The following is a 12,255-nucleotide window of genomic DNA, read 5'->3' as shown; positions in this document are numbered from 1 at the left end:
ATTGAATGTGCGATGCAATATAATACGGGTCGATAATGATTTTATAAATATCATGTCTAAAATGTGTATTTTGAACTTAAGAACTATTGTCTAGTGTAATTAGGAATATAACTTATTTCCATTTTTTCTCAATTATTCCTCGTGAATTTAAGAGACAGAATTAGGATATTAATCAATTAGGACAGTTTAAGGATAATAATTATTACTCGAATGAGCCAGTTATTCACAAAAGTCCGTGACTGTTGAATAAGTTGAGATCTAAAACCGTTAGATATTCTCATCCCATTGCACCCATCCTAAAATCATTTATATCGATGAATTTTTTCACAAAGAAATTGTTTTCTTTCTTTTTGCATTAAAAATTGAAAACTTAATGTTTACAATGTATTCTTCGATGAGATAATTGTTTGGTAAAAAGAACAGAACATGAAGTTACAAGTTTGACCGGATCTTTAAAAATCGGGGCTAATATGAACAGTCTGTAGCTAATATTCGCGGGTATGTATCCCGATTAATAAAGCGTTCACAATAAACAATCGTTTATTTTATCCAGCGATATACTCTAATATATATATATATATATATATGGGTATTTCTCATCAAATTCCGAAATTTCAGTTGTGATTTTATCAAAATATTTTGTACTGGGCAAAAAAATTTTTATCGCGGAAATCTGAAGTTTTACTAAATAAGATCTATTTGAAAGTAATGGTCTTCCATATTTTTGTTCATAACATATAGAAGAAAGGGTTTAAAATAGGTAAAAAAAACGAAGGAAAACTTTTTTTGTCTTGCCATTTTTTATGCTATATTTCTGTTGAAAATTAAAAACCATGCTTATATAAGCTAAAGAAAGATAATAAAAAAGTCCAAACAAAAATTTTATATCAATTTATTAAGATATAATATTGCATAAATCATTTCCTCATACAATCGTCGGAATTCGAACAAAAGCTACGGAAAACACTGGCACATTCCCTCGAATTGCTTTAGCATTTTGTGTATGCATTTTACTCCCTAAAACACAATAAAAGAAATTAAAACGTATGCATATATACTGATTTACCTCTATATACGTACGGTGTAAAATACGGTAATGATAAAGAAAAATGTAACTTTTAGATAATTTCAAACAAATACTTTTGTGCAGAAATTTTTTTCAGTGTTAAAAAAAACTGCCACACATACATATTAAATGTTGTTAGGTTTTAAAAAATTTAGGCTGCGTTCACAAATCTCACTCGATGCGATCATAAATCGAATATTCGTAAGGCTCTGTTCACATAAGCGCGGTTGAGCGGTAATCAATCAAAATGCCTAAAATTTAGTAAATTCACTAGATATCATGCATTTTGATTAATTACCGCTCAACCGCGCTACCGCGTCTATGTGAACCCAGCCTAACACGGTGAGGGAATGATTTTATTTTGCGGAACATATATTTAAAACTGATTATCCGTTTTATGTATTTGTCGTAGTACAATAAAAGTTTTGACATCCAATTAATGGTGATATCTGAATATTTTAGTAATATTTAATCATTCAGAATATTGTTGTATTTGAAATGAATAACTTTTTTATTATTGTTCTCAGACTAAGGGACAAGGTGAGGGAATGACTTTTAGAGCAACAAATTGATCAATTTTTTTTTTCTATCATCATATCTCGGTTTTTGTTTTTAACAATCTTAGTGTCAATAACTTGCATGTAAATAGAAATGTTATATCGATAATAAATCCATGTGTCTCAGCACTAACGACTATAAACTTAAATTTCGGAATTTCATGAGAACTACCCGTACACACACACACACACACACACACACTCACGTTATAATTTCATTATGTTTGTTATAACAAACTTGCCTTGCACGTAGTATATTTTTTTGTACCAAAATTTATCACGCGAACGCATATTTTACTTTCTTGTTTCAGAAACGTTATTGACTTGATGAGATGAGATGTTAATTGTAAAAGATATAATGAAGCGCAAAATGATTGAAGAAATTATAGAGCTGGTACAGCATGCAAGTAATATGACTGCTATTTTGAAAAAAGTGAATCGACGAAGTTTGTGCTTTGCAATATGTCCAAAAATCCAACGGTCGGTAGAATGACTAATACTTTCGTTTGATGGCCCGTTTTGCGTAGATTTAAATTTATAAATATTTTCAGTTATGCAGCACTTCTAATGACCATATTCTACACACTTATTCAATCTTGAGTATGTTATTATACGCATATCTTCACTCAGCACGAAGTTGCCGCTAATCAAAATCCGCGCCTAAACTCTGCCAGCGACAGTGACGCCCAACTTATTGCGATTGCGCAGTAAATACGGCGGGAAAACTTCGCCGGCGTCAGTTGTTTTCGCCTTGCTGTGTGTGTTGTGCTGTTCAGTGAGGTTCAGTTGTTTCTTCTCTATTTAATTTCAGCAGTCAATTGTTTGTCAACGGTGAAGCCAAATCGAGAGTAAAAATGCCCCCAAAACTAAACAGAGACTACACAAAAGACAGAGGTGAGCTGCTTAAAACAATTAATAATTTATAAGCCTGTAGTTCAACGATCAAATGATAATTTGGTAACCTCAAACGTAGTGTTGTTATATTTAAACCTGTATTTGAAGCACTCGCAGTTCTGATTGTTTGTTAAAATCGATTAGCGAAGAGAGTAAGTCAATTGCATTATTTTGAACTTTGCAGCAAGGAAATCTAGACAACAGTTCAAAATTATTTGAGACGGCTTACAGGGTTCAGGTATGGTAACATCCTCTTTGGCAGTCCTCGTTGTTATTCTTAACAGTTGTGTCTATTCAGGAAAACCGACGTTTTCGTTAAGTCAATTGCATAATAAAGTTAATTACTCCGTTAACTTATTCGCTGTTGCTAGTTGCACGGTACAAAGACTGCCGAATCTCCTTCCCCAGCCGAGTCTTGTTGATTATGTATTTCGAGTGTCTGAGGGTGATACACACTGGCAGCGTACTATAATGGCTGGTGAATGGTTTAATTGTTTACCGAGGTTTGCAAGTTGGTTCATTTTGGAAGTTTCTACCAATTTTTTAATATTCACCAAAAGTTTATCACTAACAGCGACATGATATTTTCTAGCACTTTCTCAAAGTCTCTCTGGTTCTCGTGTTTCATTGTATCGACTATAAAATTTCAAGGAAGCAATTAAATTAAGAAGTCTTCACAGATCTTCTTTTAGAAACCTAGATATTTCAACGATTGCCGATGAAGTTTGTCTGAGTGAGTTCCAATTCAAACCTTTTAAGAATACTTACAAAGAGAGAAGATTTTTTGGTTTGATGAATTTTTATTCAACAAATTGTATCAAATTTTTTTCGCAGCTCATTTAGGTCTCGAATGCAATTTCTCACGGATATGAGAAAATTTCAATAACAAAGAACACTAATTTGTCTTTTCAGTGAAATGCTGTAACATTAGATTAGTCATAGATTCGTAAATTTAATTATTGTTCCTGTAGATAAATTTTGTTGTATCGAAATTTTTCGTCCTTAGTACGTAAATGATTAAAGACAAAACTGTGAGTAAAAATCGAACCATTTCTCTGAAAGATTAATTACTACTAGGTGGCTACTGGTCTCTTGACTGCCAACTTCAACTGTTTAAAGGAATAAAAATTGATCTTTGTTAACGCGATGCATAAGGGTCTGAACCCTTTTGAAATGCTTGCTTCGGGTGGGATAAACTGAAATTGTACTCATGGATTGAATGCGGCAATAATCCATGACCTCTGTTTTGATAATAAGTAATTCTCATCAATACTAAGTCTGACTCACGCTTAAGTACATGATCTTTGTTACAGAACAGCTCAAGCAGTTCTTTGCCGAGTATGCAAAAATGGATGAGAAATCGGGCGATAAGACGTTTAAATATCGCACTCAACTCACCAATATTGCTCATAGAGAGCAAGTTGCATTTATCATTGAACTAGATGATGTCGCCGAATTCGACGACGAATTGGCTGAAGCTATACAATATAATACTCGTCGTTATACTACACTAGTATCAGAGGTATAATGAGAGATGAATAATCATTGAAAGCATTTTAGCAATAGACAAATCTTATTTTTGATAGGCAGGGTTCGTACGCACAGGAAAAACCTGGAAAACACAGGTAAAAATTGAGGGAAAGCCAAGGAATTTCGAAAATAAGACTGGAATTTTGAGTCTGTTGAAGAAATAAATTCGTTCGTATACAAAATAATATTGATCGTGAGAAAATAAATTGTATTTAAAATTTTGTTTCATTCCACCACTTCACACATTTTACATATATTGCTTAATACCAAATCTTGTTTAGTTTTTTTCTTACGGAAAGTCATAGATTGTGTTTTTTTTTTTTAATGATAGTCAGATATTTAATAGGTAATACTAAAGATATTAGTATTAATATATATAAAAAAAAATTTCATTATTCAGTGATATATTTCTTGAAAGAGAACTGGAAAAATGATATTTTCAAACTGGAATACCTAGAAAAGTCTGGGAATTACAGATTCCAAAAAGCGTACGAACCCTGACAGAGAACAATCGGTAATTTTCAAAGCTGGTGGTTGCCTTACGTCAAGACAAAGTGACGGTTATTTATAAACTTGAAAAAAGTCTTTAGAGATCATATCCAATTTCACCATGGAAGTCTGTGCTTTGTCTGTATAAAAAAAAAAGTTACAAAATGGTATTCTTGTTTTTCAACGTTGCGAATTTCAATCTCGTTACTTCAGATAGTCCAGGAAATGTTACCAGACTTCAAAGAAAGAATCGTACCACCTAAAGATTCATTGGATGTTTATATTGAGCATCGTTTGTTGATGGAGCAGCGCAACAGACATCCCGGAGATCAGAGGGACCCAAGAAACAGTTATCCCCCAGAGCTCATGCGACGATTGTGAGTAATGCATTGATCTAACAACTTTAATATCTATAATTTTTCACTACCTAAATAGAAGAACGATGGGTTTGACCCAATTGAATAATTGCAATTTACTTTGTTCTTGTGTAAAGTGTGGAAATAAGTACTATAGCAAAAAATTTAATACATATATGTGTACGTTCTGCCTATTCTGTGGAGGTCGGGTAAGTATGCGTCATTGCAGTGTATTCTTTTAACTTAATGTGTTTGTCTAATTCTAAACTGTCCGCTTCCTGAGTTGTCAGGCCTAAGATTTAATATTAAGTGTAATTATGTTACAAATATTTGTTTCCTGTTTTGATTCATCAGTTTGGATCAACCATTTCGAATTTTGCACATTCGACATTGGTTTCGGCACAAGGTGGTCCAAATACCTTTGAAAATTATTTTCATTCGAGGTGTATTATTTTAACATTCATAAATGAAAAAGAATTTTTGATGCTGCCGGTAGTGAACAGATTTTCGGAATTAGCGTCATATCAGATACAAAACACTAATCTTAAGACAAACACGGAAAACCCTGTAAGATCGACCCAGAAAAGTTGAATTGAGTCTATGTAACGATTCCCTGGAAATCAAGTAACTTTAACTTTTCCATAAATTTCTTGTACGTTTATTACGTATCCATCGATTAAAAAAGAACGTCCTTTGTATACATATCAATCTCTTTTCAGCGAAGTTTACTTCAGAGATTTTGGAGCATCTAAAGCTTTACCGGTTAGAGACGTCAAAGCTGAGCACATTGGTAAATTAGTCACAGTAAGGGGTATCGTTACCCGATCCACAGAGGTTAAACCGATGATGGTTGTTGCTACTTACACTTGTGATCAATGTGGCGCAGAAACATACCAACCGGTAGGGAAAAATCGTCCAGGTACATTTTGTGCAAAAGCCCCATAGGGAGCTATTCTATTTTATTCATGTCCGCCTGTGGTGATCAGCAATTAAACCGAACATGCTGTTCACCATGAATTTTCCGCGCAATTAGTAAGTACTTGCCAATAGCCACGACTCACTTTTTATGCTATAGCTCCCAATGGGGACGCTGTTCAAAATGTTCTGGTACATATAATATTGAATACATAACTGTACTTAATTACTTTCAAAGAAAGTACAGCTATTATTAATTCTCTACTCGATGTGTAGGTACTTTCGCTAAGCTTCATGCCCTTACAATTTTGTGGAAGCGATGATTGTCGGGTCAATAAATCTGGAGGAAGGTTATCATTGCAGACGAGAGGTTCCAAGTTCATTAAGTTTCAGGAGATCAAAATTCAAGAACATGTAAGCTCACAATCAACTGGTCAACAGTGTAGTAAGATAATCTCTGAATAAAAGATACAATCTTACTTGCATATTACGTTGCAGAGTGATCAAGTACCCGTTGGTCATATTCCAAGATCATTGACGATCTTTTGTCGTGGTGAAATGACCAGGCAATGTCAGCCTGGAGATCATGTAACTATTACTGGAATATTTTTACCTTTACTGAGATCGGGATTCAGGCAAATGGTATCTGGACTACTGAGCGAAACTTTCTTAGAGGCACACGTAAGAATATTCTTTATTTTGTATGAAGCTCTGTGATCATTCGTGACAATTACTTTATACTTTATTCTTATGCTGAAAAACAAAAAGAAGTTGTACTCGATGTATACGCAGAATTATTCTCATCGGATAAGTTCTGAAAATTTTTCAATCTCTGTAGCAAAGTCTGAAAAAGAAAAATCAACTTATATCCATATTAATACCGTAATTAGTTACGAATAAAAAATAACTTTATTCCTCACAGTCGACTTTTCATACCGAAAAATTTTATCGTAGTTAAATTTCACTGGCTACTGTTCAATTTCAGAGAGTCATTGGCATTAATCAAATAGATGCCGAGAATGACGCCGCTAACGAATTAACGCCGGAAGAATTAGAACTGTTAGCTGACGATGGATTTTATGATAAACTGGCATGTTCGTTGGCGCCAGAAATTTACGGGCATGAGGACATCAAGAAAGCTTTGTTGTTACTTCTCGTCGGCGGTGTCGATAATAGATCCGATGATATGAAAATCAGAGGTATGACATTTTTCGAGTTCCTTATCACCACATTAACCTTGACCAATCGAATCAATAAAAGTATCTTCCTCTAGTTGTATTCAATGTAACGTTTTCTAAATGGTAATGCTTGTTGAAAATCAATTTATTACTAATTGACTATTGCCGTAGGCCAAAATTATAGACTCTGCGCTAGAAGGGACAGACTGCAATTTCCTGATCCCGATTATACATGGTATAAGGGCTGAAGGTTGGCTATCAAAGTAGTCAGCTATTGTGTCGCTCTATTTCAATTCACCGAGTTAGGCATTCTCATAATACTTATTTTATCTAGTGAATGATTCAGGGAATGTCGAATTCAATTTTTTTCCACAAACTTGTGGTTGATTTTTCCACTTCGGTTCACATTTTGAACAATTATGGACCCATATAGATGGCTTTTCCTTACCGATAGCTGGGCAGTGACTATAATCAATGTGATACACACAGGTAACATCAATATTTGCTTGATGGGAGATCCTGGAGTAGCAAAGTCACAATTGTTGTCATACATAAATCGGTTGGCACCACGATCTCAGTACACAACAGGACGTGGGTCATCGGGTGTCGGTCTAACGGCAGCTATTATGAAAGATCCATTGACGGGTGAAATGACGCTGGAAGGTGGAGCCTTAGTTTTGGCTGATCAAGGCGTATGCTGTATCGACGAATTCGATAAAATGGCAGACTCAGATCGAACCGCTATTCACGAGGTTATGGAACAGCAAACAATATCAATAGCCAAGGCAGGGATAATGACATCTCTGAATGCGCGGGTATCGATATTAGCTGCTGCCAATCCCGCCTATGGCAGATACAATCCAAAAAGGACCATCGAACAAAACATTCAATTGCCCGCTGCTTTATTGTCTCGATTTGATTTACTTTGGTTGATTCAAGATCGAGCAGATCGAGATAACGATCTACGGTAAGTGAACTGTCTCTAGTAGTTACAATAATCAATCAACAATGTTGTATCTGAAGCGCTATGCCATTTAGTCAAAAACTTTGATTTATTTTTACTATTTTCATTGGCAGCGTTCAGCTTTAAATTCAATATAAAATTCTGTTCTTTTAGTTTAGAGGTGTTGAAATTTCAAATACATGGTTTTTGTTTGTCATCATTTATAGACTGGCAAAACACATTACCTACGTACATCAACATTCTGTGCAACCACCGACTAAATCAGCAGCTTTTGATATGAAAACAATGAGAAAGTATATCGCTCTTTGCAAGAAAACGCAACCGATCATAACTGAGGATCTCACAGATTTCATCGTCAGTGAGTATAATTCGTATTTTATAACACTGAAGTTAGTATCCACCTCAGCGGTTTCTGGAATCGCCATCGTCGAAGCCTTCGAAGTATTTTGTGAGATTTTTTCTTGCTAACAAGATGTTAAAGCTTGGAGAAGACCGTCTTTGGGAAAACTAAACGTTTTAAAAAATATTCCAATCGCCGCATCATACGTTCACTCTTTACTCTAGTTGCTCGGTATTCTTGAATTGTGATATCAGTAAATGATTAGCTTTTCAAATTTTTTTTTATTTCACACTACCATAAATTAGCTCCAAACGACGAAATGGCACGGAATCATGTTTTGCAGATTCATATGTGGAGATGCGTAAAGAGGCCCGGAATAGTCGCGACATGACATTTACATCTGCCCGGAACTTATTGGGTGTATTGCGGATATCAACTGCTTTGGCTCGCCTTCGACTGTCTGACGTTGTCGAAAAAGACGATATTTCGGAGGCAATTCGTTTGATTGAAATGTCCAAAGATTCCATAAATCACACTGAGGTGCGCACAAACAGACCCCAGAATCCGGTCGACAGGATATATGCTCTGATCAGGGATTTGGCTGGAACCGATAAGACTGTAAAAGTTTCGGAAATTTTCGACCGTTGCACAAACAAAGGATTCAAACCTGATCAAGTGAATGAGTGCATCGAGGAATACGAGGAACTCAACGTTTGGCAGGTGAACCAAGCCAGAACACAGATCACTTTTTTGTAAAAATAATATTTCCGCCGATGGTTTTTATTTCACAACCAACATTAATTTTGTGTTTTTCACTATTGTTAAATTGTATTATTTTCTGTGGCATTCTATTCAGCTACTTTGAAACAATGATTTATGATATTTATGTTTACACAATTGAACTGAAAAATTAAATCATCTGACATGAATAAAGTAAATATGAATCCATACCTATTTTGTCTTTCAAGTCATTTTCGTGTATCAATTGAAAATTCACAGTGAAATGTTACAATTGTATATTCGTGCAACACTTTTAACAGGTAGGGGAAGTGTGGATAGCCTTGGACACTTGAAGTATGCGGCAATAGATACTAAAACTTAAACAAAGTGACACGTCTCAACTTGAGTCTACGCACTATGCACTTGCTGAGATGTGTCGCTTTATTTAGATTTTTGTCTCTATTTGTTGCATAATTCAAGTGTCCGGAAGCACCCCCTATCAGGCCAGGGCTTCCTCTAAATTGGATATAATATAAGTCAAATTTATAACCACAATACTGGTGCAATTCAACGCAATCTGAGATTTTCGTAATCAGATAATTATTTTTATTGCACTTCCATGAATTTTTAAAATTTAATTTAATTTTTAAAAACTACTCTTGAGGTGGGGACTTCACCCCTTGCGGCCCTGGACTGCTCCTGTGCTCTAACTTCCGCCAACCTACATCCAAGCACTTCCTGCATTCGTTTTTAAAAATTTTCTCTTCTTGTTTTTCTAAGTCAGTAGTGTGACTGGATTTAGAGTGGAATCGTAAATAAAGTCTTATACGTAAAACAGGAACAAAAATTTATTATTTCCTTGTTACATAATGTACTATTTCAATCCTCTATGCTTAACCCTTTAAGTTACACATTATTGTTCTGGGTCCACTTTTACAACGATATGGTTCCTCTAGTATTTTTGGGGTCGCAGATTACGAATCTGAAATCAGATTTTAGAAATTTAATATATCGGATCGAATACAGAGGACAAAAGTTTCAAAAATGACTAAAATTCGGTAAAATATCTCAGCACAGGGATTTCTTGGGTCGCTTAAGACGAATTTGCAGTCTAATTATCAAAATTGAAAACGGTGAATTCAAATCGTTGACATGATTTTTTATATAAAAAAAAATTTTTCGCCATATTGAATGCGCCATCTTGAATTCCAACAATTCGACTTAAGATTCTATTCGATCAATTTGCTTTTAACAATAATAACATACAATATATCGCAATAATTACTCTTGGGTTTTAGAAACGTTGTTATGCGGTCAGAAATATCAAAACCCCGTATTGAAGTATATTCAAAAAGTTCTCTAAATATTGAAAAACGTCGGTAAGACCATTTACCGCTATGATTCTTCCGCTTTGTCTAACTTTTGATCCGGACGGATAATTATCAAAATTGAAAACGGTGAATTCAAATCATTAACTTGATTTTTTATATAAAAAATTTTTTTTCGCCATATTGAATGCGCCATCTTGAATTCCAACAATTCGACTTAAGATTTTATTCTATCAATTTGCTTTTAACAATAATAACATACAATATATCGCAATAATTACTCTTGGGTTTTAGAAACTCTGTTATGCGGTCAGAAATATCAAAACTCCGTATTGAAGCATATTCAAAAAGTTCTCTAAATATTGAAAAATGGCGGTAAGAACACTCACCGCTATGATTCTTACGCTTTGTCTAACTTTTGATTCGGACGGTACGCCCGATCCATCCTTAAAAAAACCGCCTACCTGTGCCTCGAGAGTGGTTCAGTGATCAACGAAAGGTATGCCCTGCTCTGGCGAGTCGGGTATTCGGAAGCTTTCGGTAGAATGCGGTTCCGTCGGTGAGATGGCGGCACGGCTGGTCTGCCGTCGGAGCGAATAGCAGCAGAACCAGCAGAACTCACAGCAGCCAAGCAAGCCAGACACGTCTGCGTCGGCGAAGGACGAAGGTCGGTGTACTCGGGGGGGTGAACAGTTTTTCAAATTGAGTTGATTTTCAGTCAGTAGTCAGTCGTGTCCAACGATTCGTGGAGTGAACGTCGCGCGGCGCCTTTGCTCACTGACTCAGACGAGTCGAGCTCAGCGTTGAGTCCTCGTCGTTGGATTTCGTTGGATTTTCCAGGTGCCGTGAGATTATCAAAGGCCTAGGCGTTTTGCCTCTCGCACAAAACGTTCACGATCGAACGAGCCGAGATTCTATGTTTATATATAACTACACGCACTTACATACATCCGTATATATGTATCAATTTTTTTTTATTCACATTTTTATTGCTATTAACCGATAAATTAAGATCGACGTAGGGAAATTAAGGGAAAGAGAGAGAAAAAAGAAGAAGAAGAAGAACTAGTGATAACAGAAGTACGGATAATTACCTATCGGAAAAATGTGTGCTCTGCGTGGTGTGTTTGTGATTATTATATTGTGTGCGTGCCCGGGTGATGTGTTTTCGCGAACAACCAGCAGAACTGCCTGCGAGACAGTTAAACCCTTTTTCGATGGTAAAAATATCTCCATTGAGTATACGGAGGACGAGGAGCCTTCGAAAAGTGAGTATATTCACCACCACGATACTATTAATAATACCAACTATTGACTATTTTCTCTATACATTCTCAACTCTCTCTATCTCTCTCTCTCTCTCTCTCGTTTTTGTACACATTTCGCTAACCCCAATCCCCAATCCCCAAAACCCTTCCGCAAACCCATCCCCGTCGCTATCGGAATCACTTGTAATCCATCGATTATTAGGGATTATTTGATGAAATAGTGGAAGTTCAAACCAATCCACGAGGTGGTCCGTCGGTCGTCTGTCAACCTCTTTTTATTATTTTCAAACCGTTCGCGATCGAGCGCCCTCTTTGTGCGTACCACACGTATGACCCCGACTTGCCGAAAGAAACTATAATTATTGGGATGAAGGACCGGTGTCAGCTTACAAGGTTGAACTTAGCAACTTTATCGTAATAAAACGTTGGCGAAAGATCATTATTTTTGTAATTTTACAGTGATTTTTAAGGAACTAGAATTTCTAAATACCTATGAGTGTGTTTTGTTTTGTTTTGTTTTGTTTTGTTTTGTTTTATTACGGTTTACTGAATTGCAGGAATAGTTGTAATAACGTTACTAACTTCAGTATGATGTCAACTTTGCTCCATGCAGTGTACTTTCGGTGATACTTATATTTTCTTGAAAATAT

The 12,255-nt window shown here is 35.7% G+C and overlaps 2 protein-coding genes across 2 annotated transcripts in view; both read left to right on the top strand.

Moving 5' to 3' along the window:
- Positions 1 to 2,392: 2,392 nt before the first annotated feature.
- On the top strand, positions 2,393 to 9,122 carry LOC124416824 (DNA replication licensing factor Mcm7). The gene is made up of 10 exons (XM_046898176.1): positions 2,393 to 2,517; positions 3,831 to 4,039; positions 4,750 to 4,913; positions 5,612 to 5,792; positions 6,084 to 6,221; positions 6,306 to 6,488; positions 6,793 to 7,006; positions 7,475 to 7,952; positions 8,156 to 8,307; positions 8,633 to 9,122. The coding sequence occupies exons 1-10, from the start codon at positions 2,478 to 2,480 to the stop codon at positions 9,043 to 9,045; spliced, it is 2,172 nt and encodes a 723-aa protein (XP_046754132.1). The 5' UTR covers positions 2,393 to 2,477; the 3' UTR covers positions 9,046 to 9,122.
- Positions 9,123 to 10,975: 1,853 nt separating this feature from the next.
- Positions 10,976 to 12,255, top strand: part of LOC124404166 (division abnormally delayed protein) — a 56,599-nt gene continuing 55,319 nt past the window's right edge. Inside the window, exon 1 of the mRNA XM_046878095.1 lies at positions 10,976 to 11,605. Within this exon, the coding sequence (XP_046734051.1) occupies positions 11,443 to 11,605 (163 nt within the window). The 5' untranslated portion in view covers positions 10,976 to 11,442. The remainder of the gene's footprint in view (positions 11,606 to 12,255) is intronic.

Source organism: Diprion similis, chromosome 3, assembly GCF_021155765.1.
Source record: "Diprion similis isolate iyDipSimi1 chromosome 3, iyDipSimi1.1, whole genome shotgun sequence".
NCBI lineage: Eukaryota > Metazoa > Arthropoda > Insecta > Hymenoptera > Diprionidae > Diprion > Diprion similis.
Note: the sequence above shows the minus strand (reverse complement) of the source record. Positions and strands in the feature narration are given on the sequence as shown.